General features: G+C 50.7%; 2 protein-coding genes across 2 annotated transcripts; both read right to left on the reverse strand.

The window, feature by feature from the left end:
- Positions 1 to 20,086: 20,086 nt before the first annotated feature.
- On the reverse strand, positions 20,087 to 20,937 carry EI90DRAFT_3134058 (uncharacterized protein; the record flags this gene model as incomplete). Its single annotated transcript, XM_039064629.1, has 4 exons — positions 20,087 to 20,455; positions 20,505 to 20,647; positions 20,705 to 20,890; positions 20,928 to 20,937. The coding sequence occupies 4 exons, from the start codon at positions 20,935 to 20,937 to the stop codon at positions 20,087 to 20,089; spliced, it is 708 nt and encodes a 235-aa protein (XP_038909339.1).
- A 1,021-nt stretch (positions 20,938 to 21,958) lies between these two features.
- On the reverse strand, positions 21,959 to 22,606 carry EI90DRAFT_3134059 (uncharacterized protein; the record flags this gene model as incomplete). The annotated part of the gene is made up of 2 exons (XM_039064630.1): positions 21,959 to 22,327; positions 22,388 to 22,606. The coding sequence occupies 2 exons, from the start codon at positions 22,604 to 22,606 to the stop codon at positions 21,959 to 21,961; spliced, it is 588 nt and encodes a 195-aa protein (XP_038909340.1).
- Between the last annotated feature and the right edge of the window lie 4,902 nt (positions 22,607 to 27,508).

A 27,508-nucleotide genomic window follows, 5' to 3' on the forward strand; every position in this document is an offset into this window, starting at 1 on the left:
TCATGCCGAACAAGATCCCCACACACCACTGGCAGGTAATGTCATATCCATTCCCGGCCATCGACTTCCGGACCCTCCGATCCCTCCGTTCCAACTCCGCTCCTCCCTCACCAACCTCGGAGCCCCCGTATTCCGCAATCCTCTCGGTACCCCTCGATGGTCACCACCCCCTCATTTCAATTTATTACCTACGCCTCCCTAAGTACGGAGCCCCAAAGACTTCCGGACAGCTCCGACGTCCGCTAGCGCACCCCCGCCTCTGCTGAGCAATACACTCGCCTGCCCTGCAGAGTCCACCTTCGGGCTTATCCCTCCTTTCCGTTTCTGGGTTATCGCCTGCCTTTCCGCTAACCCCGCGAACCGACTCGTCGGTAATATTCAGTCGGCTAATGGTTAAACCCCGTTAGCTCCGCTCCGTTCGGCTCCGCCAATTGCGGACCCGTCCCCGCTGTAACCATATATATATCCCACTTGTACATAGGTTACTCCCCAGTAGAAAAATCAACTAGAGTTACCCCCTAGGTTCTAATTGCCAGTCAGTAAGTTAGGGCACGGACGTGTCACTAGGCACAGCGCTCTTGGCAGAAGTCGCTGAGGCCGAAGCCCTCCGTTACGGAGACAATCCTTTGTCTCGAATCTGGTCTCTGACAGGTAATCTCCATAGATAGGATCAGAGAGCTCCCCAAGTCAAGAGGTTACAATGCCATCCTGGTCATGGTGGATCATCTTTCCAAGCACATCCATGCAATCCCCACAGCTGTGATGGTAGACTTGGTGGGAATCGCCCAACTTTTCCTTGAGCACATCTAGAAGCATCATGGCCTCCACAAGGAGATTCTCAGCAACAGAGGGAGCACCTTCATCTCTCAGTTTTCCAAAGAGCTAGCAGCCCTGCTAGCGGTCAAGCTAACCCCCTCTGCACCTTACCGCCCACAGACAGACAGTGTCATATCCATCTATGGCCATCGTCCTCCACTACCTCCAATCCTTCTGGACTACCTCCACTCCTTCCTCACTAACCTCGGAGCCCCCATATTCCACAATCACCTCCAACTCCCTCGATGGTCACCACCCCTTCAATTCAATATATTACCTATGCCTCCCTAAGTACGGAGCCCCGAAGGCCTCCGGACAGCTCCAACGTCTGCTAGTGCACTCCCACCCCTGCTGGGCAATTCACTTGCTTGCCCTGCAAGTCTACCTTCAGGCCTATCCCTCCTTTCTGTTTCTGGGTTATAGCCTGCCATTCTGCTAACCCCATAACCTGGCTCGTTGGTAATATTCAGTTGGCTAATGTTTAACTCTGTTAGCTCTGCTCCACTTGGTCCTGCCATTCATGGGCCCACCCTTGCTGTAACTATATATACTTAACTTGTAGATAGGTTACACCCCAGTGATAAAATCAACTAGAGTTGATCCCCCTTTTAGTTCTCGCTGCCAGTAAGTAAATTAGGGCATGGACATGTTACTAGGCACAGCACTCCTGGTCTGAGTCGCTGAGGCCAAAGCCCTCTGCCATGGAGACATCTCCTTTGTCTCACCTCCGGTCTCTAACAGACAGACAGATGGAGCGGGTGAACCAGCAGATAGAAGCCTACCTCCGAGTGTTTGTCAACCACTGCCAGGATGACTGGGTGGATTGGCTCCTGCTAGCAGAATTCTCCCATGACAACTGCATCCATGCATCCACCCACCACACCCCCTTTGAGCTTGACACCAGTCAGCACCCCAGGATGGGGACAGAACCTATGTGTCACAACCCGGGAATTCCCACAGTCAGGTGCTCACTCCCCACCCCTTCTCCCACCTCTGCTCCAACCCCATCCACTCCACTCCCCACCCAATGCCACCTGGACGAGCCCATTACCCCTCCCCATTGTTGTTACCTTTTTCATGGCCTGCAATGGGCCTATGTTCATTCCCTATTTTCTTGATGGCCATGCACAGCCATCCTTCTCCCACATTCTTTGTTTGTTTTTATCCTTTCTTAAAACTGCCCACAATCTCCATGAGATCTGGTGACTAATTCCCATTCATTCCATTACACCTAAATACCAGTTGTACACTACCTCATACCTCAGTTCGAAAATCATCTAGGGTTACCCCCTGTGTGTCTTGTCTGACTCAGTCACACCCTCTGTACCCTGAAATATCGGGGCCGTGTCAAGTATGAGGTGCAATGCTCATGAACAAGTCGTTGAAGCTGAAACCCCACTTCACCGTGATTGTCAATCCCACTGTTATGGAAATGGGAAATTTCCCAATTTAGACTCTTATGGGCCCTGCACACACCCAAATCACATGATATGTAAATAAATAGAGTTTATCCAACTATTACCATTGAAAACCCATTTGTTAAACTATCTGTTAAACTCCATGTTACAACATCTATAACAACATCTGTAACTTGTTATGAACCCTCTTCCCCAACCTTTCCCCTTTCCTGTGCCTCGAACGGACGAAAATGGGCGCCTCCGGCCCCATTTTTGTAACACCCACCCTTAATGGGCTGTTACACCAAGCCAGCGGACCTTAACGGTCACTGACAGCGAGCCACAGTAACGTTTCCCACACCCTGACAGTATTTTCGGACTCCCCTCACTCTTGACATCAACACCATGTCTCACAAACCCATGACCTGCTCTCAGACCTGCCCACCAGTGGCTGGTACTTCTGCATCACCATATACACAGTACACCTCCCACATATTGTTTGGTAGGGAAGAGTCAGACGAACCCCTGTTCGAGAGTTTCATGGCAGACTGGGCAGACCTATGTGTCAGGGCATGGCCTAACCAGCTACCCTGACTCCCTATGCTGGAAGGGAGTTGCTGTAAGACGATCTGGAGAGATCCGAAGAACGCAGGTAATCTCGCTTAGCTTTCGCTTAGCATCCTGCTTCTATCTTCCATCCACATGTCACCCCTTTCCCACACCTCGCTTACGATTATCCAAATGAATAGCTATCTTTTCATGTCGTCATTCTATCGGCTATCTCTTATCTCGTTGTAGCCACACTCTAGTGGGTAGTGGTACCCATGCATATAACTCCTATCTCCACTGAGGGTGGCACCTCAGTGTTAACAATGACTAGGATTCTTGGGAACACCCTTATCGTCGTGAACTGACACGCAGCCCCTGACACTATGGTCCTCAATGCCAGTGAAATGCCATTGATACCACTGGGAACGAATGCTGTAATGGGTCTATCCAACTAGACTCAAGACAGAAGAGAGGGGGAGGGTTGGAGTGGATGCATGCACAGGTTCATTAACTGGGAGTGGATTCCACTACTCTTAACTGTCTAGCTAACTATACAGCTGGTCATGGTATCACAGAAGAGTCCGATAATGACAAATAAGGAAAGAACAATGAGAAGGGGAAACATCAGGCTCTAGTGACTAGAAATGGAATCAGAAAAATCAGGAAAAAGTAGGAGGGAACATTGGCTAAGGGTGGTAGAATTGCGGAATTTGGCTTGTTTATGGTACACCAGCAAATCCCCATTACAATGCTGAGCAAAGTTGACAGCGATTCATTGGGCAATGAGGCTGAGGTAATGGCCCAGACCCCAATCAAGCCAGTGCCCAAGCCAGTACCCAAGCCAGCGCCACAGGAGGAGTTACCTGCCAACCTGCCAGATATTGTTGACGAAGAAATCAAAGAAATCAACACTGAGCAAGCTGAGCAAGACCAAAGGAACGAATGTTCTTCATGCTTACTGGGGTGATCACCGATCTTGCTTGAACCACTCATGACATCTGCCACATCATTCCACTGCTGGCACCACCACCAGCACCAGCACCAGCACCTCATCCCGAACCGGCCTGCAAAAAGGTCCGTGAACCTGAACCATTTGATGGCTCTGACCACAACAAACTTCATACGTTCTTCATTCAATGCGAAGTAAATTTTATGACCTGCGCCTGAGCATTCCTGACTGAGGCTGACAAGGTACTGTTCACTGTCTCCTACTTGAAGGGAGCAGCACTGGACTGGTTTGAGCCCGATATCCTTCGCAGCCACCGCCCTGGGCGAGAACCATGGTGGATGAACAATTGGGCAAGGTTTGTGGGGGAACTTGAACATAACTTCAGCCTGCACAATCCTGTCAGCGAGGCTGAAGAATGTTTGTTCAACCTAATGATGAAAGATGGACAAACTATCGGAAAGTATGTTACCGAGTTCAACCACTATGTGGGTAAGTTGGACAACTGGGGCGAAGGAACCCTCCGTGCCTTGTTCTACCATGGTCTGCCCAACCATATCAAAGATGAAATCACTTGGTTTGGTAAACCAACGTCACTATATGACCTACGAGACCTTGCTGATGAGATCGACACATGCTACTGGGAACAAAAGGCCCAGACCGATTGGTGCAATAAACCTGCCTCCAACACCCTTGACAAGGGCTCCCAAAAATCGCATCCCACCAAATCTCAACAATCTGCTGCACCTCCCCCTGCCACACCTTCCACATCCACAAATAGCAAACCAAAGGACAAGCATCCTGATGGTAAGCCAAAGTCTGACCTCGCTGCAAAGCTCAGGAAAGACAGGAGGCTAACCAAAGAGGAGCATCAACGACATTTTGATAACAACCTATGCATGTTCTGCAGTAAGCTGGGACACATAGCTAAGGATTGCTACAAGGCCGGTGCAAGTGCATCCAAAGCCAGTGTCAAGTACATGGCAGGGAGGGGCAGTGTCCCTGGACCTTTCCCCAGAAGGAGGCTGGAGGTAGAGAACAAGCGGGAGGACCGTGGCCTCAGCGACTCGGAGAGGAGTGCTGTGGCTACATGTCATATCCGTGCATACCCAAACCCGACCCGACTCCCAGACCTCCTCCTTCACCACCTCCGGAGTCCTGCCCTACCACTGTCCATTCCGATATTCACCTTCGGTCCTGGCACCACACCTCCTCTCACCTCCCATGCCACCTCCACTCCTCCGTCCCCCTCCTGACCTATCTCCGTCCGCTCCGATACCCACCTCGGACTGAACACCACCCCTCTCGCCACCCTCCTACTACTCCTCCTCCCACTCCTCTGCTTCCTCCCCACAACACCTCCACCCTTCTGTCATCCTCCTACTCTTCTCCTGTCTGCTCCGATACTCACCTTCGGACCTGACACCTCTCCCCTCCTCCACACCTTCCCTCCTTCCTCCTTCCTCTCTCTTCCCTCTGGCCCTCTTCCGTCGACCCCCTGCCAAGTTACGACCTTCTGCCGTTGTCCCATACTTCGTACTCGGACACCGCTCGTACCTTTGCTCCGAGCCTCCGTCATAGCTCCTACCTCGGACTTTGACTCCACCTTGGCCTTAGTCCATTGCATTGGTGACCTCATACTACGTAAACACCATTGCCAATATTGCTCGGACTTTCAACCCCGCCTCCGTAACCTCCGTAACCTCCGAGCTCCACGGATCACCTTCGGCACTTTCGCCGCTTGTAATGTATCTCTTGCGTTTTCCCCTCATCCCTATTTGGACTGCTGCTTCTTCCCATTCTAGCCAGTTAGTCATCATCCCCACTGTCAGGGCACATACCCTGACTTAGCCCGGACCCGGACCCGCGTCCGGACCCACTCCACTTCCCGCGCACTTCCCGCGCCGCACGCTCCGTGCGCCGCATGATCCGACCCCGGATCCCACCTCATGTGACTTCTGGGTATCCCCGGAAGTTTTCGCCATATTGGGGCCACTGTGGGAAAGTGAGAAGTTAACCTTCTTACTTTCTTACCCACAGTAGGCAAGTGTAGCCTACTGTCAGGGACGCGTCCGGGGTAGAGGGGGCCCGGGTGAGATGCCCGACACTGGAAGTCGAGCGGGGTGTGGAGCGGGCGTGCATACTGGCGGGCCCGGCTCAGGAGGCAGTCCCTGGCCACTTAGACTGAAGTGGGAAAGGGTGAGAAGAAGGCTACTTCTTCAGTTCCCACTTCAGGTATGTTTATATACATGCGGCTTAGGTCACATGATGGGTGCCACATCATCCTCGCATACAGCCGTAGTCACCCGGGTGTCCCCGTGGGGGATCCCGAGGGCGTCCGCTGTGAACGCGCAAGCTGGAGATAGTGGGGGTCGCCCGAGGTGCCCGGGCTGGGCGTGTCGTGAGCGCGCTGCGGGTGGGTCAATGGTACATTGATACAAGGAAAGGTCGTCCATGTAGAATAAAGAGAAAATAAAGAGAAGGTGAAATAAGTAAAGAGGGAGTGGAATGGAGAAAGAAGGAAAGAAAGAAGAGGGGGGAGGAGGTAGGGGAAGGCTGGGTGGCGGGGTACCGGGTGAAGTGGGGCCGGGTGGGGCCAGGTCAGGCGGGTGTGCCCTGACATCACCCCCTCCTTAAGCCGCTTCGCCTCGAAGCGGCCAGGTGGTTCTCCCTCTCTCTTCCTGGGGCCTGGGGGTGCGTCCTGTGGAATTCCTCGATCCGGTCGGGGGCGTGGACTAAGTGGTCTCGCTGGAGCCATTGGTTCTCTGAGTTTGGCCAGCCAGCAAACTTCACTAGATACCAGAGTTTCCGGCGTAGCCACTTAGAGTCTAGTACTTTCTCGACTTCATATTCTTCATCTCCGTCTACGAGCTCTGGGCCCGGGCGTGGGTCGGTGGGTTGTTCCGTGATGTCGTCCGGGTGGTATGGTCTGACGTTTGTCACGGATACGACTGGGTGGACTCCTTTCTGTTGCGCGGTAAGTTGAAGTTTGACGGCAGCCAGGGAGACGACTTTGACGATTTTGAAGGGGCCAAGCCATTTGTGGTCCAACTTTTTGGTCGGGCGGTCGGTCGTGTAGTTTTGCATGTTGAGCCAGACTTGGTCACCTTCTTGATACTTTGGGGCCGTCTTGCGATCTCAGTCGTAGTAGCAGGCCATTTCGTCCGCTGCGTGTTCCAGCGCTGCTTTCGCCTCCTCCTGCATTTTCATCATCCTTGACGAGAATGCATCAGTGGCTTCCACCTCCGACATGCGTGTGGGTTCTGTCCCCATCCTGGGGTGTTGGCCGGTGTCGAGTTCGAAAGGGGTTTGGTGGGTGGAGGAGTGGATGCGGTTATTATAAGAGAATTCCGCTAGGGGGAGCCAATCCGCCCAGTCATCCTGGCGATGGTTGACGAACACCCGGAGGTAGGCCTCGATCTCTTGATTGACCCGCTCCGTCTGTCCATCCGTCTGGGGGTGGTAGGGCGCAGAGGGGGTGAGCTTGACACCTAGGAGGTCCGCGAGCTCCTTTGAGAAGCGGGAGACGAAGGCGCTCCCTCTATTGCTGAGGATCTCCTCAGGGAGCCCGTGGTGCCTCCAGACGTGCTCTAGGAAGAGCCATGCGATACCCTCCGAGTCCATGGTCGTCACAGTGGGGACCGCGTGGATGCGTTTGGATAGGCGGTCCACCACTACGAGGATGGCATTGTATCCCTTTGACTCTGGGAGCTCCCCTACCATGTCCACTGAGATCACCTGCCAACGATGGGTGGGGACTTTGTTTGGGGTGAGCTTCCCAACTTTTTGTGAGGGGAACGACTTAACACGGTTGCAGGTATCGCACCCGCGTACATATCGCCCGACGTACTCTGCCATCCAGGGCCACCAGTAGTCACGGGAGACGAGTTCCAAGGTTTTCCATCGCCCTGGATGCCCCGTTGCCCATGCGTCGTGGTGTAGCCGTACCAGATCGTGACGGAGTTGGGGGTCTTTTGGAACGTACACTCTCCCCCGGTATAGGACTAGGTCTCCCTGCTCCTCCCACTCATCCGATCTTAGCGTCCCTTCCCTCAGCTCTCATATAGCTTTTACCACCCTCTCATCATGGTCTTTTGCCCCGCGTTGTAACGGGTCTATCGCCTAGACTCGAGACAGAGAGAAGGGGGAGGGTGGTAGTGTGCACGGGTGTGGTTCGTTGGGCCGGGTTTTGGTCCGTGGGTGCTACTGGGTCTGCAAAAACCTCAAACAAACACTCACCTACGTCTCTCTTGGACGTCAAGGCTGAGTAGTATGATGAGAGGGGTCTTAGACGTTATCAACTAGCTCAATGGGGGCGTTAGGGTCGTGGATGGCGTCTTTGCCACTTGGATGCAACTTCTGCTTGTCCCTTCACGGGTCTATTCAATACTAACTTGTTATGTACAAGTTGTTATCTAGTTTTTATATGTTTGAAATGAAATGAATGGACTGGGGGAATGTAAACGGGCCGTTAGGCAACCGTAAATGATGAATATCCAATTGGGAACAAAGAAACAATAAAAGAAATATGAATGAATGGGGAATATATCATAACGGGTCCGAAATGGGAAATGTAAAAGTTAACTCCGCAACGCTTCGCCACAGCGCCCGCCTATCCTCCCGTCAGCAACCTCCTCGTCTCCAGCTTTCCAATGAGCCCCTATTCGTCCCATTTGGTGCAGTAGTTGTTGAGATGTGGCCATTGACAGGTGCTGTCACGACCACGTGAGACTCTACTCCGTGCTGAACCATCCAGGCATGGGATTGCCATTCTGGGAAATGCTCCGGGGGTGAAGAAGGAAGGTAGAGCATCACTATCGGGTGGAAAAACGGCTGGGTTGTATGTGTAGGTATGGAGATCTGGAGAGGGGGTGAAATTGGCGGCGTGGTTGGGCGTGGGAATTTTGCTTGGGGTTGTCGGGAATGATGGGGAAAATAGGGAAAAATAAGGAATGAGTTTGTGGAGTGTTGGATAGTGATAGAATGAACATCGGGAGCGTCAGAGGGTATGTGGTATATGTTGGTGGCCAAATTCCGCAGAATCCGACTTTTTGCGGTACACGGAGTTGTCCCCACAACAGTGTATTCTCTCTAGGATGCCTGCTTCCTCCCCTTCTACTGAGACCGCCTCCGTCGCGCGAGCTTCGAACCAGGCTGGTTGGAGGAGGGTCAGCCCTTCGTTATCATCCTTCCCTTTCGGGTGGTCAGCTCGACGGGAGAGTGCATCCGGCTTCCCCATGAGTTTCCCTGGGCGGTGGACAAGGGTGAAGTAGAAGTGGGAGAGGAAGAGGGTCCACCGGGCCTGGCGCCAGTTTAACCTCTGGGCCGTCCGGAAGTAACTCAGGTTACGGTGGTCAGTGTAGATTTCGACCTTCTCCCTGGCACCTTCTAAGAAGTGTCGCCACTCTTCCAGGGCTCGGACGATTGCGAGCATCTCCTTGTCATATATCTCGTAGTTACGCTCCACATCCGTGAAGCTCTTGGACATGAATGCTACCGGGTGGAACTCCCTGTCTGCCTGGAGTTGGGAGAGGACTGCACCGGTTGCGAAGTTAGAGGCGTCACACTCGAGCCTGAAGCGGCCAGTGTCTGTAGGGAAGGAGAGGACGGGGGCGGTGGTGACGGCTTCTTTGAGGGCGCGGAAGGCATAGTCCTCGTCCGGGCCCCAGTTCCAGGTTTGGGTCTTCCGGGTTAGTGCGTGGAGGGGCCGTGCTTTCTCGGAGAAGTCTTTGATGAAGCGACGGTAAAAGTTCACGAACCCTAGGAAGGACTGTACTTCCTTCACCTTGGTTGGGGTCAGCCAGTCAAGGACTCCACGGATCTTCATGGGGTCCATCGCGATGCTGTAGGCGGGATAATCGCCCACACGCAGCACCGGCTCGGATACCCGTTTCCACGATTAGAAAACCCCTTCCATTCATGCGACGACTCGGTACGGAATCGGTATCTAAAAATAGTCCTAATTCGTACGATTCTGACGATATCAAGAACGTCCCAATCGGTGGAGATTTGACGGAGTTCCGTGTTGGAGAAGTTAGGCACAGCAGGTCACGGGCATGTGCGGGCGTGGGAATCTCAAGCGGCAACCCAGAATTCCAGCCTCACTCGTTCCCACGGCGTCTAATAAATTGGTAAAAATGCTCATTGGCTGCGTGAAAGTTATCTCCGGCTACATTTTCAATTTAGGCTCTTAATTCCATAAATCCGCTGAGAAATCGCTTATTTCCTTATATTTTCATATTTTGCCATCATTTCAGATATTGATTGATATTCTTTTATTGTTACTGTTACCCTTTTCCTTTTTTTATTATTTCGCCTAATAAGGTATGCAGGTGCCATATGGTACCAATATTTCCCATCAATTATTCTAAAAATAATTATTTCTTATAATCCTGTACATACCGGATTTTGGAAAAGAAGTTCTCCCCTCCCCCATTTTTTCTCCAAGGTGCTAGGACGCACTAGAGTGGGTGTGAGTGAGTGGATTCCAACAGTAGGAATAAGGGCAGTGATCTAGCTCACAACGAGTGAGTAGTGGACACTGAGCCCGGACCTTGCGGAAATCCCGGAGAACCCACCACGGAGTTAAGGATCGAGAGCATAGCAAAGTTTAGTCAAGAAAGTAGGATTTTGGAGAGTTTGGCCCCATGAGCTTAGTCGGCATAGAGAGCCGCGAGCCCTCTTGCAACGCTGCCCTCTGAGATGACCAGACCCAGGTAGTCGATCTGCATCCGTTCAAATTTACACTTCTCCGGCTTCAGGAAGAGCTTTCTCTTCCGTAGCGTCTCTAGGACTTCTCGGACTACCCTCCGGTGCTCCTCTAGGGTGGCTGTGAAGATGAGAATGTCGTCCATGTAACAAATGACGACCTCCCGATCAATGAAATCCCAAAGGATGTCGTTCATCATGGTCTGGAAGGTCGCGGGTGAGTTACATAGGCCGAAGAACATCACCATGGGCTCGAACAGCCCTCGATTGGTTGCGAATGCTGCTTTCCACTCGTCGCCATCCTTAATCCGGACGTTGTTAAACCCCCATCGTAAGTCCAGAGCTGAGAAGTACTTGGTGTTGCGGAGGCGGGCGAGAACGTCTGAGATGAGTGGAAGCGGGTACAAGTTTTTTACCGTGATCTCGTTCAATTTCCGGTAGTCCTGGACTAGGCGTAGCGACCCGTCCTTCTTCTTGACGAAGAAGACTGGAGCCCCCATCGGGGACTTGGAGGGTCGTATGCGCCCGTTCTGCAAGTTCTTGCGCAGGAACTCGTCCAACTCTTTCTGCTCCGGCCGTGAGAGGGGAAAAGTCTTCCCCCTGGGTAGTTTGGCGTCCGGGACTAAGTCTATAGCGTGGTCCCAGGGCTTCCGGGGGGGTAGCTGGTCGAAGGTTTCTTTCGAGAACACGTCCCGGAAGTCTTGGTAGTGCTCTGGTACCAACGCTTCAAACGGCACAGGTTCTGCTTCCGGGTCACGGGCTTCCTGGGCCATCCGCTGGGAGGGTGTTGTAGTCGCTCTCAGGTCATGCCCCCACCCTGGGGGGATGATCGCAGCATAGATCCCGTCCCCGGGTTCCAGGGCAAGGTCCGGGTCGCTTCGTGCCTGTAGCAGCTTGCAGGAGGATGGGCAGCGGGACATGGTGACTTTCTGTCGTGCCCAATCCACCTCCAGGTTGTGGTGCAACAGCCACGAATGTCCTATGATGAGGGACTGTCGCCCGAGGTTTGCAACCGCGAACCGGGCTCGCTCTGTGTGCCGTCCGAACGTCAGGAGGGCCTCCAGTTCCTCAGTTATGGCTCCATTCTCATTGGGGGTCCCATCGATGTTGCGGACTGGGATGGGCTGAGGGAGCTGGGTGGTCTCAAGGTTGTGCTTCCGGATGAACTCGGGGCTTACGAAGTTCCCGGTGGCTCCTGAGTCCAAGAGTGCTGACACGGATACAGAAGCGAGGGAGGTCAGGGCGGTCAGCTTCACAGTGAGGCTGAGCGACCTGGGGGACTGTTTAGAGAGGACGTAGATAGCAGGTGGGGACACCGCTACTTCAGGTGTTACCCCTGGGGTTCTTTCACTCTCTCGTGCTGGAGATGCGCTTTTTCTCCTTTTCTTTGCGATAACTCGGTGAAGCTTTGGCATTGCTGGCTTACGCACACTGCGGTATTTACACGAGTTATCCTCTACAGGTGCCCGGGACGCATCCCTCACCGGCCACCTTCCTGAAAATCCTCCTGAGGCCCTGCCTCTGGCTCTTCCCCCTCTTCCTCTGGTTCCTCAGTCAGCTGCCTCTTCAACCCCTCCATCAGTGCTCGAAGGTCTTCCAGGTGGAGGCGTCGGACCCGGTGGACCTTAGGTTGCAGGCAGTCTCGTGCAATATGCCCTGGGGCGTTACAGTTGTAACACAGCCCGTTCCTCCTGTGGTCAGTCCTCGAGCGGTCGAGGTCCATGGGTTGCAGGCCCGTCCCTGTAGGGGGGCGGGCTGCAGGAGTTGGGGGGGGGGCTGCGGGCCCAGGTCGTGGGGCTGCGGGTGTGGGACATGCGTGAGGGGGGTTTGTAGTTGGCGGGGGTCGCATCAGGGTAAATGGAGGCCTGGGTGGGGGGCGCACGGGGTTGTGTCACCTGGAAGTGTCACCACTGGTTGTCCAGGAGGGTGGCTCCACGTTTCCACTCGGCCCAGGTGGTAGGCATGGGGCAGAGGCGATATATACTTTTGCAGAGCCGGGCGTTGATTGCTTGCTCGAAACGGTCGACAAGCCCAACGTCGCCCAGCCGCGAGGCGGGTCCCAGTATCTCGAACTCCTGGATAACTTTGTCCACGGAGTCACTCCCCTGTCGGATGCTTGCCAACTTCTGCCGGGCAGTGGCTTCCCGGTTGGGGTCCTGGAACATGGCATCGAGTTCCGTGTTGAACTCGTCCATGGTGAGGGTGGGGGAGTTTGCCGTTAGCAGCGCGATGGTACGCTGGGTCGCCCACACTCCTGCGGTCCCCCCCTTCATGTAGGACAACACGAAGAGGATCTGAGAGAGGGGGGTGGGGAACTCAGCCATGCGGACGTGGAAATAGATGCCACATTCAGCCTTGAAACGGTCAAGGTCCTCGCTGGCTCTGGAGAAGGCAGTGGGGGGGGCAACCTTAGGCCCCTTGGGTCTGGGCGTGGGTGGGGGTGCAGGGGCAGGTGTAGGTGCGGGCAAGGGGGCAGGTGCCGGCTGGTTCAAGACCTGGTTTTCGATGATGGCCTGTAGTTCTTGGAACCGGGCCAGCAGATCGTCGTACTGCTCTTCGGTTACCATGGCAGGGGAGGGAGGGGGGATAGGGGAGACGAGGTTGAAGCCTTCTTCTGCTGTCAGGGACGTGTCCGGGGTAGAGGGGGCCCGGGTGAGACGCCCAACACTGGAAGTCTCATGGGGTGTGGAGCGGGCGTGCGTACTGGCAGGCCCGGCTCAGGAGGCAGTCCCTGGCCACTTAGACTGAAGTGGGAAAGGGTGAGAAGAAGGCTACTTCTTCGGTTCCCACTTCAGGTATGTTTATATACATGCGGCTTAGGTCACATGATGGGTGCCACGTCATCCTCGCATACAGCCATAGTCACCCGGGTGTCCCCATGGGGGATCCCGAGGGCGTCCGCTGTGAACGCGCGAGCTGGAGATAGCGGGGGTCACCCGAGGCACCCGGGCTGGGCATGTCGTGAGCGCGCTGCGGGTGGGTCAATGGTACATTGATACAAGGAAAGGTCGTCCGTGTAGAATAAAGAGAAAATAAAGAGAAGGTGAAATAAGTAAAGAGGGAGTGGAATGGAGAAAGAAGGAAAGAAAGAAGAGGGGGGAGGAGGTAGGGGAAGGCTGGGTGGCGGGGTACCGGGTGAAGTGGGGCCGGGTGGGGCCGGGTCAGGTGGGTGTGCCCTGACACCTACTTCCTATTTATCTATACACTTTCTTACCCACAGTAGCTATGCCCTGAGATGGGCTGTGTTTACAGGCCAGACTGTGGACTGTAGAGAGGGGTCATGGGGACCCGGGGTCCGTCCCCTGACACCCACTTCCCCTCATCCTCCTGCCCCTCTGGGCCTCGCCCTCCTTACCTCCTTTTGGACATACCACAGGTTCTGCCTTATGACCTTCAGTAGCGCTCCACTTCTGTCATCCCTTTGTCCCCATTCGGACGCCTTCGTTCCGATTCGGATCCCCTTTGTTTCCTTGTGCTTTTGCCCCCTCCATTATATATATCGGTGCTTGTACATACTTGTTTTAGCCCTTAGTCTAAAATCGACCTGAAATGCCCCCTAGAGACTTCCTGCTTGCCTACTGTGAAATTAAGGACCAAATGGACAAACAGCAATGGCACAGCGCTCCACTTGAGTCGCTGAGGCCAAGGTCCCTCCTTGCTAAGTCTCCGGTTCCCCCAAAAAACCGTTGCAATGTTTTGCACATTTCACTTCATTGAGCATATTGCACCATGGGAAGGGATCCTAAAATTGCAAAAAAAAAATATTAAAAACATGCAAGAGTATCTCATCCATAACTCCACCAATTATGTAATAAATATGTCCATTTTTGGTTAAGTTATTTGATTCACAAATGGCCCATGTCATTGCAACGGTTTTTTGGTGTCCAATTTTGTGCAAAACATTGCAACAGTTTTTTGGGGCACTGTATATACATAATAGAAGACAAATGAGAACAAAGGGGAAAACCCAAGGGGGACTTACCCACTTGCCGGGTTGGCAAGTTCATGAGAGAATCGCCTTATTGAGCATTGTGGAGTGGCTAGGTGAAGGGTGGAATTAGCGACAGCTACTGGGGAGTGGGAAAACCTTTGCAGGGGTGGTGGAGGTCCCAGGAGGTCCATAGTAATATTGGGTAGATATAAATATTAATAAACATTTAGGATGAGGATAAGAGGTACCGGAGAAGGTACCGGAGATCGGAGGCAGAGGTGAACCAGAGGGTATGGCGGAGGTGTGGGGGGAGGATGGACCGGAGGTGGACCGGAGCAGTGGCAGAGTGGAGTGGAGGTGAGGTGGAGTTGGTATGGATATGACAGCCAGGGCAGCCAAGGCTGCCACCCCAGAACCGGCCACGACACCAGAGCCGGAGTCAGACTCATCGTCTGATGCAAAAAACTAACCGGCAACCCTCCAGATGCCGCACGATCAGAGGGTTGTACTCAACCCCTTCATGCAAAGAGGGAGGTACACTTGAACATGTCCGCCCTATCTGACCCCAATTCTCTTTCTGTCTCCGTTTCTTTTGGTTCCTGCAATGGTCGATTTCCCACTTCAAGGGGGGATGCCCCTGGCTCTCCTTTGTTTTCAAATTCCAGGGTTTCTGTCCCCTGTCCAAAAATGTTTTCCACTAATGGTCTATCCTCATTCTCTCTGACTCACTGTGATCCCTCTTTTGTTTTTCCCACTCTAATTGATTCAGGTTCTTCCGATTGTTTTATTGATACTAAGCCAGTTAATAAACACAATTTACAGACCTACTCCATACCCACAATGCAGCTCCGCTTGTTCGATGGCATGACAAATCAAATGATAACGTGTGCCATCGATCTCCCCATCCATTTTGTTACCAGCAATGTTACCCTGACAACATTCTATGTCACCCTGTTGGATGGCTCCTGTGCTATCATTCTGGGACACAACTGGCTTGCCTGCTACAATCTGTTGATTGAATGGGCAAAGAGCAGTATAACCTTCTGGATGTTGTAATGGGTCTATCAATCTAGACTCACTACTCAGGTCTGGGGGGGTAGGTCTCTCTCTATCTCTCAGGTAGATGTGGTCCTTGGGAGTACGGTGCTGATACTCTCTGTAACCTCTAACTAACTGTCTGTACAGTTGTCATGGAAGAGTCCGATACAAATATAAAAGGAAAGTCACATGCGTGAATGAATGAAAATAGTAAGGAAAATAAAGAACAAGTCATATCTCCTCAACCACTCTACCAAATCCGACGATCTTGGACTCGTCAGAACCACCTCTACAACCTTCACAACTCCTACTATTACGACGACTCACCAATCCTAGTCCCTGATGCAGTAGGGGGTGAAGTGTGCAATAGATGTTGGTTTGGCCTGCACAGACTTGTCCCCACAACAACATCTGAACAACCCAGGCCGACCCCCCAGAGCCCTCCTGAAACCCTGCTGCATGTAGTCCCTCCAGCGGACACACTAGTCCCCACCACCAACATGCCATGTAACCCTGACCACCAGGCCTGTCACAGCCCTGCAAAGTCCCTGCCCTTCTACCACTTCCATCATCTTGTCAGGGACTCGTCCGGGGTCGAGGGGACCCGGGTGTAGTGTCCGGGACTGAGAGCCTGGTGGGGGGCGGATCGGGCGTGCGTACTGACAGGCCCGATGCGGGACAGTGGTCCCTGGCCACTTAGACTGAAGTGGAAAGTTGTTATTATCATTAAAGGAGAGATATTGTACTACTTACCTGAAGTGGAAAGTTGAGAAGAAGGCTACTTCTTCGGTTCCCACTTCAGGTTCGTTTATATACATGCGGCTTGGATCACATGACGGGTGCCACGTCACCCTCGCACACAGCCGTAACCACCCGGGTATCTCCGTGGGAGATCCCAAGGGCATCCGGTGCAGGCGCGTGTGCTGGGCACAGCGGGAAGTCGCCCAAGGTGCCTGGGCCGGGTACATGGTGGGCGTGCTGCAGATGGGTCAATGGTACATTGATACAGAGAAAGTCGTCCATGTAGAATAAAGAGAGAATAAAGAAGAAGTAGGATAAGGAGAAGCTGAGGGGGGAAGGATGAGAGGGAAAGAAGGGAAAGGGGGAGGAGGTAAGGAAGGGTGGACCAGTGGGGTACCGGGTCAGGTTGGGCCGGGTGGAGCCGGGTCAGGCGGGTGTGCCCTGACACATCTGCACCCCCATTCTTGTGCCCGTTATTCATGCCCATTATTCGTGCCATTGTCCATCACTTAGCGGCGCCAATAGTGGTTCCTGTCTATGGCCCCATAGTGGTGCCTCCTTCTTTCTCCCACCACCACTTGAGTTCCTCAGCCATTTGGCCGATACCATTTTATTCTTATTCATTCACTTAACTTACTAGTGGTCGATATTGTCGCCACTGATCTGCTCCTTATTGACATTTGGTTTATTCCTTTATTGACACTTGGTTACTCCTTTATTGACATTTGATTTATTTGTATATTGACATTCTGATCCGCCACCATATTGGCGCCTAGATTGTCAGCCTATTCATTCTGCCTCCCAACTTTGCCGTCCTCTGTTCCATTCATTTCTTCTGTTCCATTTCCCTGGTCCTCATCGCTCTTTTAGTTTTGTTGCACTTACCATCCCACTCCCATCCTGCGCTGGACCGACTGGCCCCTTCTCTGTTCTCCTTTCGTACTTATACTTGTAGTTTACTGTCGATGTACCTCAGTTCAAATATCGACTAGAATTCCCCCAAAGTACTCTCGTCTTAAGTTCGCCTCTCAACTTCATCCCCGCTTAAGTCAATGTTGCCACAAGGTCCTTCCCACTAAATGTGAAATACAGGACAGCCTAGAACACATGGCACAATGCTCTAGCCAAGTTGTTGAAGCCGAACCCCCACAATGCCTTGCAATGGAGTAGCTCATTAGCTAAGTGACCACTCACGCCGCTGTACTCTGCTCCGCTCCCTGCATATACCTTGAATACAGTTTCTGACAAGGCCCCTTCCATCAAGTTTGTTAGCCCAGCAGCGTTTGCCTGGGCCGCAAAACTCGATGGCTCTGTAACTTTTAGCCTGAGCATCCCATCTCAAGCAAGCGAGCTGCACTTTAGGCGGGAATCTCTGCTACCATACAAACAAGCCCAGAAATCGCAATTCTGACACCCTGATGAACACCCTGTACCTGATGCACCTTATATGTGGTCCCAGATACCCTTTCTACCCTTTCCCTATTTTTCCTATTTTTCCAATGCATTTCCAGCCCTACAGTCAAGATTCCCACACCTGTCAATCTAGTGGCCACCCAATTCCAGTCATATCTCAAGAACCACTGGATGGATTTGGATGAAATTAGTACCATTGGAAAGCTACGGGGGAGGAGAGTCCATTTGGGCGGCAGGAGAAGGTTGCCGGATGCCCGGATACTATTTCCATCATTCATTTTATTGTTTCTGATATTCTTTTATTTGTATTTCCTTTCCATCACTTTCTTTGCTATTCTGTGTCGCCATAGAGGCATATTTCTATTCTTCCCCTTTGCCCTGCAATTTCTCACTTATAGCGCACATTTTCATGTATGGTACAGAGGACTCCCCCAATGAGAAGGGACACCCCCACCAAGTAACAAGTTGTTTGATAAGTTTACTGACACCAGAGAGCGATGTACAAGTTTATACAGTATCTCTGACTCCTGACAACTGTCCAAGAAGGACTACTGATTTAGTGAGATTTTGTTGATTGTTTTCTAGCACCTGGACCATGGTGCAGTATTGGCACTGTCACCACCATCCATCCTTTCTAGAGACCAGAGTGAGATGAAGGAGTTGTCTCCATGGTGGAGGGCTTTGGCCTCAGCAACTCAGACCAGGAGTGCTGTGCCAAGTTACACATCTGTGCCCTAATTTACTTACTGGCAACGAGAACTAAAAGGGGGATCAACTCTAGTCGATTTTATCACTAGGGTGTAACCTATGTACAAGTTACATATATATAGTTATAGTGAGGGCAGGCCCATGAATGGCGGGACCAAGCGGAGCGGAGCTAACGGAGTTAAACATTAGCTGATTGAATATTACTGATGAGTCGGGTTACGGGGTTAGCAGAGTGGTGGGCTATAACCCAGAAACAGAAAGGAGGGATAGGCCTGAAGGTAGACTTGCAGGGAAAGCAAGTGAATTGCCCAGCAGGGGCGGGAATGCACTAGCGGATGTTGGAGCTGTCCGGAGGCCTTCGGGGCTCCGTACTTAGGGAGGCATAGGTAATATATTGAAAAGAGGGGGTGGTGACCATCAAGGGAGTTGGAGGTGATTACGGAATACAGGAGCTCCGAGGTTAATGAAGAAGGAGTGGAGGTAATCTGGAAGGATCGGAAGTAGTGGAAGATGATGGCCATGGATGGATATGACAGTATCCCCTTCTTAGGCCTGAACCCTTGAAGGCCCAGAATTAGTAAGGTGAGGGGGGCTGTACTTACAGAAAAAAGGAAAACAGAAATGAGGAGTGGAGAGAAAGGAGAGATGGGAGAGATGGGAGAGGAGTCGAGATTCCTAAGGAGCTTTGGGACCAGGCTTGTCTGGGTACCGAGAGTGGAAAGCTTCGACATGGTCGGAGGCGTGATTGAGTTCTCCAGCAAGGAGCCATTATGTCTCCTCATCAGTCCCTTCATAGCCTAGCCACTTGACCAGGTAGAGCAACTTGTTGCATCTACATCAGTCGATCTTGGAGTCAAGTATCTCTTCAATCTCGAACTCCATTTCACCTTTGATTTCTATTGGAGGTGGAGGTGGCTGGTGGCAGTTTGGAATAATGTTCGGGATGGAGGGTTCAATCTGTGAGACATGGAATACCGGGTGAATGGCTTGCATGTTTTCTGGCAGGTGGAGAGTGAGGGAGTGGGTTCCGATGCGGGCAATGATCTCAAATGGGCCGAGGCTTTTCTCAGAGAGCTTCTTGGAAGGTCAGGTGGAACGGAAATACTTGGCCTTTACATAGACCGAAGTTCCTACCTCGAAAGCTGGGGCAGGACTCCGATGGGAGTCTGCCAGGACCTGCGGCTGATCTATTACTAGCCTGTGAGCCGGTATTCGAGTGGAATCAGCTTTTTCAACTTACGCGACAAACTGTGCTGAACTGCAGACTGCCAGGCAGCAACAGAGGTGCTTAAGTGAGTCTGGGAACTGGGTGGTGATTCAATTTTGGCCTCAGAATGACTGTTGACAAAGGGGTTGGCAGTACAAGAGGCGTTGGGGCTGATGTGGGTCGTTGTCAGAGACCTGATCAAGATGAGGGAGTGTCTCCATGATGGAGGGCTTTGGCCTCAGCGACTTATGCCAGGAGCACTGTGCCAAGTAAACACATCTGTGCCCTAACTTACTAACTGGCCACCAGAACTGAAGAGGGTAAACTCTAGTCGATTTTATTACTGGAGTGCAACCTATGTACAAGTTAAGTATATATAGTTACAGCGAGGGCAGGTCCGCAAATGGCGGAGCCGAGCGGAGTGGAGCTAATGGGGTTTAGACATTAGCCGATTGAATATTACCAACGAGTTGGGTTACAGGGTTAACAGAAAGGCAGGCGATAACCCAGAAACGGAAAGGAGGGATAGGCCCGAAGGTGGGCTTTGCAGGGCAAGCGAGTGTATTGTCCAGCAGAGGCAGGAGTGCGCTAGCGGACGTCAGAGCTGTCCGGAAGCCTTCAGGGCTCTGTACTTAGGGAGGTGTAGGTAATAAATTGAAAGGAGGGGGTGGTGACCATCGAGGGGTACCGAGGGGATTGCGGAATACGGGAGCTCCGAGGTTAGTGAAGAAGGAGCGGAAGTAGACCGGAGGAATCGGAGGGATCAGAAGTCGATGGCCAGGGATGGATATGACAGTCGTCATGGACAATGAGCAGCATGGTTGCTGAGTCCGTGGTGTACACTGGCATGGCTCTAGCTTCTGCAAGATTTCTTGCTTGAATTCGTCCCATTCAGGTCGGCCCTTAATGGATTGGGATGCAAGGACTTGCACGCTCAACGCTTCTTTCCTGTAGTCGATCACGGACAAACTTGGCACACTGAAGAAGTCAAGTACGTTCATCTGAAGTTCAACACTGAGTAATTTTGCAAGGTTAAAACTATGTACTCACTGCAGGTGCCATGTCCTTAAGCAACCTGTTGATTTTTTCGACATGCTGATAGATACTTTGGCGAGCAACCTGTTTGACTTCAGCCTCTAGAACATCAGCAGGTACTGCATCTTCCAAAGTCTCGCCTCTGATTGGGCTTCTCCCTGAGAGGGGGTTTATTGGATTGACATGTGGCAACATCGAAATGTCGAACAACTCACAGTTAGTTCTCTGGGCATGCCAAAATGACTCTAAAAAGCCATCACTGATGCCAGAATTCTCCAAAGCCTTCACTTCATCAGTGTTCCAGTCGTTCCTGACGGCCAACAGGTGGAGGTAATGCTTGAACGCAGTTTCCGCCTTGGGCCTTACAGCGTGCCACAGTGAGATTATCGTGGCTAGTTGCTCTGGTTAGTTTGTGAAAAAGAAAGCCAGACTACTCACTATCGTCCATGCTAGTGATGGGAATGGATGACCAAGTGCAGCTGCAGTGTTGGGTCGAACAAGTGGAAGACCTTGACGCACCGCCACAACCTCCAACATGCATGGCTTGTGGCCATGTGGTTAAATATCAAGAAAACACACACATAGGCTATGTATAATGAAGAGATTGGTCTCTGTGTCAGGAACGTGTCAGAAGCGTATCCGGGTGACCCGCGAGGCGCGCGAGGTCGTCCGGGCTCGTAAGGTCGGAGGGGCGGGACTTTAGCTTCAGCGACTCGGGTGGAGCGCTGCGCTTCGTTCTTACGTTGGTGTCCCAATTTCAGACAGAAGCCTTACGATGAGGATAAGAGTTAGAGGGGGAATCCAAGTCGATATACGAACTAAGGTACATCCGGTGTAACCTACACGCGTTATAAACACAAGTAACTAAATGAGACCGGCCCGGAAGGAGTGGCGGATCAAGCGCGATATTAATGAATGAAGAAAGAAACAAATAGTTAATATCGGCAAACTTGGTCAACAAAAGGAAAGCAAGAAACAAAAGGAAGAACAATAGTCCGCAAGCGGACAAAAGAGAAAGAACCATCCGGCCGTCTAGCAAGCCGTCCGGCTGGGGGCAGACAATAGTGAAGCGGGTAACCTAGGTTGGTAGGCACGCGCGCGAGGGAGGAAGTGCGGATGAGGGTGACGGGTGGACGGATGGGTGAACGGATGATGATGATAGCGGGAGGGACGGGCCAAGTGGCACTAGGACGCGTAGAGGGAGGTGTCGGATATGTCGGGTCGTGACACTCTGGCATTCCTAGATTTATTGTTATTAATTCATCGTTAGTATCATACTCTGTGAGTTATGTCATAGTAATTTGGCTGTACTTCACTGTACATGTGACGGGGATCGATTGCCCTTCAGAGCCGATCCCCAGCCAACTTCAAAGCAATTGCCAGATTTATTCTTTTACCACTGTACTTTGATTGGATACACAAGTGGCTCGGATTGCAGCAGAGAAACTATGAATCATGAACAATGTAATTTACAGTATGCTATGAAACAAGTCAACTAGTTTATCCATGGTAAATTCTAACTGCTCTTCATCCTCTTCCTCAGCAATACCGTCATCATCACTGTCCTTGTCACCGAGGGGCTGCTTATCTGCTGTCTCCATTGTAGGAAGTAAGTCAGGTTCGACACTGCTGGATTGTTGAGTGGCGTCAGAGGCACCTGGGACAGAATGGATGGAAACCCCAGGTCCGCATGGGGATAGGTAGCTAGGATGGGATTCTAGGCGGGCCAATTTCTTGCGTAGATGGGAGTTTGCTTTCATGTGCCACTTGAATGTCATCGAGATGTACGATGCAAGAATGGGGTTGCTGGCGGTTACAACCTCGATGGTCTCCTCAAGCTACAATTCCTCGTCCCTCATGGAGGTCAGTATCCTATGAGCTTCGATTCCAATGGTGACAAGCTCTTCCTTTGCACGTTGGAGCTTGACCCAGGCTTGGGTTGCTGCACGGAAGTGCTCCTGTGCCCATTCATGCGAGTGAATATCATCACGGCCTTGTAAGAGCTCGACCATACTCAGGAAATCAGGGTGGGTGACATCATCCCAAGTGAGGGATGGCTTTGGGGGGATCATTGAGGTCGCAGCATTGTTGTACTTGTCAAGGGTAGAATGGAGCATTTTGCCCTGCTTTCCAACTAGTTCTGATATCCATCGACGAGTTTTGTAGTCTATCATAGACAAGTCAATATTGTCATCACGAATTGTGGTGAAATACTCACCAGTTTTGGGGAGACCCGTCTTTTCAAGCTCAAACTGATGAGAGATGACACGGTGTTCCAAGTCATCAAGCAGGCAATGATACTTTCTCTGGTTACGCAATCGGATGGCCTCTTGGCACTGAGATGAGTCAGCATGCCATGGTAATGTGAAGAACGATGTCGCTTCCAGTGCAGAGACAATGCAGCATGTGTCAGGGCACACCCGCCTGACCCAGGTCCACCCGGACCCACCTGGCCACACCACACCTGCTCCCCGCTGTCCAACCCTCTCCCTCCTCCTTCCTCCCTCTCCTCCCCTTTCCTTCCTCTCTTTCTTCTCCTTTCTTTATCTCATTCCTCTCATCTTCCTTTTCTTGTTTATTTCCTTCTATCTACACGGACCACCTTCCTTTGTATCAATGTACTATTGACCCGTCTGGCCCACACACCCCGGACGGCTTCCCGCTGTGCCCAGCATGCGTGCATGCAGCAGACGCTCTCGGGATCCCCCATGGGGACACCCAGATGCCTGCAGCTGTCTCCGAGGGTGACGTGGCACTTGTCATGTGACTCAAGCCGCATGTACATAAATGTACCTGAAGTGGGAACCGAAGAAGTAACCTTCTTCTCACATTCTCCACTTCAGGTAAGTAGTATAGTTCTCCCTTTTAATAACAATAACACATTCTCCACTTCAGTCTAAGTGGCCAGGGACTGCTGTCCCTTCCCGGACCTGCCAGTACACACGCCCGGTTCGCACCCCGTGAGGGCCCTTCTGCCGGGCGATACATCCGGACCCCCTCTACCCCAGACGCGTCCCTGTGTCAGAACCGTGCAAAGGTTCGCCAAGGGCAGCCATAGGCAACCAAACGTTGCCCACTAGTGATACAGGCGTCCTATACACGACCGAGCTTCAGTGAGGAATAACCTCACCGATCCCGAGGCCGAGGCTACTTAGGCGAGAGAGCCGGGATTTCAGCTTCAACGACTCGAGGAGGAGCGTTGCACCTCGTTCTCGACATGGTCCCGATACTTCAGAAGGTCGGAGGTCTTATGGGAACAGAAGTAAGCTTAGGGGTGAATGTCTAGTTGATTTCGAACTACAGTACAAGCATTAGTTACAAGCTGTATATAAGCGCTAGGGAACTGAATAGGGAATAAGTCGCCAGATCTCGCGGAGATTGCGGGCAGAGAAAAGAAGAAGGAAAACAAACAAGGAGCACATGTCCAAGACAGCGAAGGTCAAACGTGACCTTTGCCACGAGATAACAAGGTGCAGCGAAACATGGGACAAGGGTCGCGGCGCTCCGCACCGCTAGGTCGTTCAACGACAATTAGGAGAGGGGTCGTGGAGAGGTGGCGGGAAGTGGTTAGGCAGCAACGGGCGGCGAGCGGTGAAGGAGAGAACAAAGGAAGGTCAGTTGGGAGGTTCAAACGAGACCACCACCAAGCTGTTCCCTGGTTCTTTAGTTAGGATGGGGAAGTTGTACTAGTATTATTTATTGTAAATATAGTACCAATCCGAGTGTTTTGGCTAATTCTATTTTTATGGGTTAGTTTTAAAGTTCCTGGGAATTGACTTACAGATAAACCGAGCCCTGCGGAGCTGTTTCTTTATTGAAATTTCTTAATTTGTCTAGGTGTAATTCTGTGTAGCGTTGTTTAATTTGGAATTTAACTTGAATTTAATCTTCTACTTGGTGAAATTTCAAAGATTCTATTCAGTTAATGGATTTGGATTGTGTCTGGAGTGTCCCTTGGGTTTGTTTTATTTTTGTCTTATTTTATTGCTTGTTTTAACAGTAGCAAGATAACTGTTTTGTGTTTACACTTTGAAATCTGGAGTGTTAACCAGCTCTCCTGTTGAAATATTTACTTAATATTTCTCTCCTTAATTGCTGCCTTTTACTACAGTGGCAATCTTAACTGTATATCACTTTTTCGCGCTGGAGTGACAACCAGAAATGCTTGAGAAAAATAATACTCTATTTTCTTACTTCTCTAAGGGGGGCGAAAAGTTGCAGAAAGGGTCTCCCTTTTATACTCCTTGGGTCGCCTTCCTTTTTCACGCTCTACCTTCTATTTACAGTGTATTTTTCTCAAACTGAATAAAAAATGAAATTTTCATGCTATAGTTCTACTGCACTTTTGCTGCACTGAACTGCGGTTCTACTGCAGTCAGACTGCGCCTAGAATCCTTATTGTCCTCCCTCGCCTAAGCTATTTTAATGGTTAATTAGAACTTGGCTGCACTGCATTTGTCGCAGTTACCTATTTCAAATTCCCTATATATACCATTAAATTTGCTATGACTCAATGATTCTGAATTCAAACTTCGCATTACTATGTGTACGGCTGTGCTCAGACCTTCAGCTGATTTATTCCATTTTTATTTAGTGACATTTAGTTAAAATGAGACTGAAATGGTAAATGAGTGAATTATTCAGGTTTAAAACTGAAAGAAAAAGTTACTAGTAGTCAAGAATTACTCAAACAAATGTGTTATAGCTCTCCACTTCATTAGAATATCGTTCCCTAAAATTCCTGCCATGGTCCGTCGTAGTTTAGTGGTTTTCGTGAATTTCGTTCATATTCCCTGATTCCCCTTTGTATTATCACATCCTAGTCCTCCATATGTATTGTTCGTTGTTATAGTAGGTCGTCCTTGAAGATATCATATTTCTATGTATTTTATTTAGGACTCTGGACCTCTTGAAGCTGTCTTCCTGCACGTTTTCAGGTTTCTAACTTCATGTCCTTGTATCTCATTCATTTCTGGATGTTTTCTCACGTTCTTGGTATCATAAATTTTCATTTATTCCCACCTTTCCAATGATACTAAGGCTGTGTCCTATTTCCTGGTATTCGTTGAGTTAGCAAAAGTTCGCACGCACATTCGGTAATCACGTGCATCGTTCCCATAGTCGTTCGTATGCAGGCGCTGTTTCTGTTTAATTGTTCGGGATTTATGATATGTGCGGATGTTTATATCTTTCATATGGGCTTCTGTGATTTATCTCAGATTTTTCCCTCATGATCTAGGGTTGTTTTGCACTTTCCGTGCTTTGTTTTGACCAGGCTCTTCCTTATTTGGATGGAAATTGGTCTTCGCGATCTGCCAAAGTGCGGATCTTGGTTCCAACGGCCGGTTCCCTTCGCATTGCCACCCTCACGTGCCATTAAACATGATGCGGATTTCTATATTCCCGTCATTGGTATAACTTTACAACGGCTGGACCGTTTGGGCTGAAAATTTGCACAACTATAGTTTCTTATTTTTCATAATTTCCGTGTAAATTTCGTTGTATGTTTTAATTATGGATCCTACGCAAACATCGTCTTTTCCCTGAGCTTGGACTTTTGATGTCGCTATTCCCATTATTGGATATCTCATTAATGCATGATCCTTTTATTATGAAAATTTGGGAGGATTAAGATTAGATCCCTTCCTTTCTAATGGGCTATCAAGCTTGTCTCGGTCGTTACTGGTTAATCTTCGCGCTTGCCTTTTAGACGTTGTCCTCGTTTTGCAGGGGTTTTAGTCATATCTCCGTCGTTTATGGGTGTCACGGCCCCGCAAAGTCCCCGCCCCTCTACCACTTTCTGCACCCCCATTCTTACGCCGTTACTCGCGCCCGTTAATCTCGCCATTGCCCATCACTTAGCGGCGCCGATAGTGGTTCCCGTTCTACGGCCCCATAGCAGCGCCTCCCTCGTTTTCCCGCCACCACTTGGGTTCCTCAACCATTCGGCCGGTATCGTTTTATTCTATTCACTCGCTTAACTAACTAGCGGTTGTTATGGTCGCCAATGATCCGCTCCTTATCGACATTCCTTATTGACAATTGATTATTCCTTTATTGATATTTGATTTATACGTATATTGACATTCTGATCCGCGCGCCTAGAATGTCGGCTTATCCTTTCTGCCTCCCAACTTCGCTGTTCTCTGTTCCATTCATCTCTTCTGTTCCATTACCCTGGTCCTCATCGCTCTTTAGTTCTGTCGTACTTATCATCTCGTTCCCGTCCCGCGCCGGACCGACCGGTCCCTTCTCTGTTCTCCTTTCCTATTTATACTTGTAGTTTACTGTCGATGTACCTCAGTTCGAATATCGACTAGAATTCCCCCCAAGTACTTTCATCTTAAGTTCGCCCCTCAACTTCATCCCGCTTAAGTCAACGTCGCCGCAAGGTCCTTCCCGCTAACGTGAAATACGGGACAGCCTAGAATGCGTGGCGCAACGCTCTGGCAAAGTCGTTGAAGCCGAAGTCCCAACCCCCTTGACGCCTTGCAACGGAGTAGCTCATTAGCTAAGTGACCACTTACGCCGCCGTACTCCACCCCGCTTCCCGCGACCCCCTCGAACACAGTTTCTGACAATGGGTAGTTTCCCCTGTAATTACTTTCATTGGGTCCGTTTGGGGGACATCTACATTTCCTATTATAGACACGACTTTGAATTTTGCATTAGTTCCTGAGGAATCCTTGTTCCATGGTACTTCCATCCTTGGCTACGTGTGCGGATGTGGGAAAGTAGTTTCTGTGGAGGTTCTCTGATTGTTTTTATAGTCAAATCTTGGCCGATTGTCCTAATTCTTGGTTTAATATTTGCTATAAATTCCCCCGAGAATTCCGTCTCATTGATGGTAAGCTTGAAGTATTTTTGCTATTTTTCTTTCTTTTGATTTATCGCGTATAGTCATAATAATTCATAAAAATTCGTTAAAATTCGTTAAAATTCGTTAAAATTCAGGTCCTTCTATTTTCTCATATCTACTTGTCGTATGAGGTTTTGTGATTTATCTGGCATATTTCCAT

Source organism: Cantharellus anzutake (assembly GCF_015039405.1).
Source record: "Cantharellus anzutake strain C23 chromosome Unknown EI90scaffold_112, whole genome shotgun sequence".
Lineage (NCBI taxonomy): Eukaryota > Fungi > Basidiomycota > Agaricomycetes > Cantharellales > Hydnaceae > Cantharellus > Cantharellus anzutake.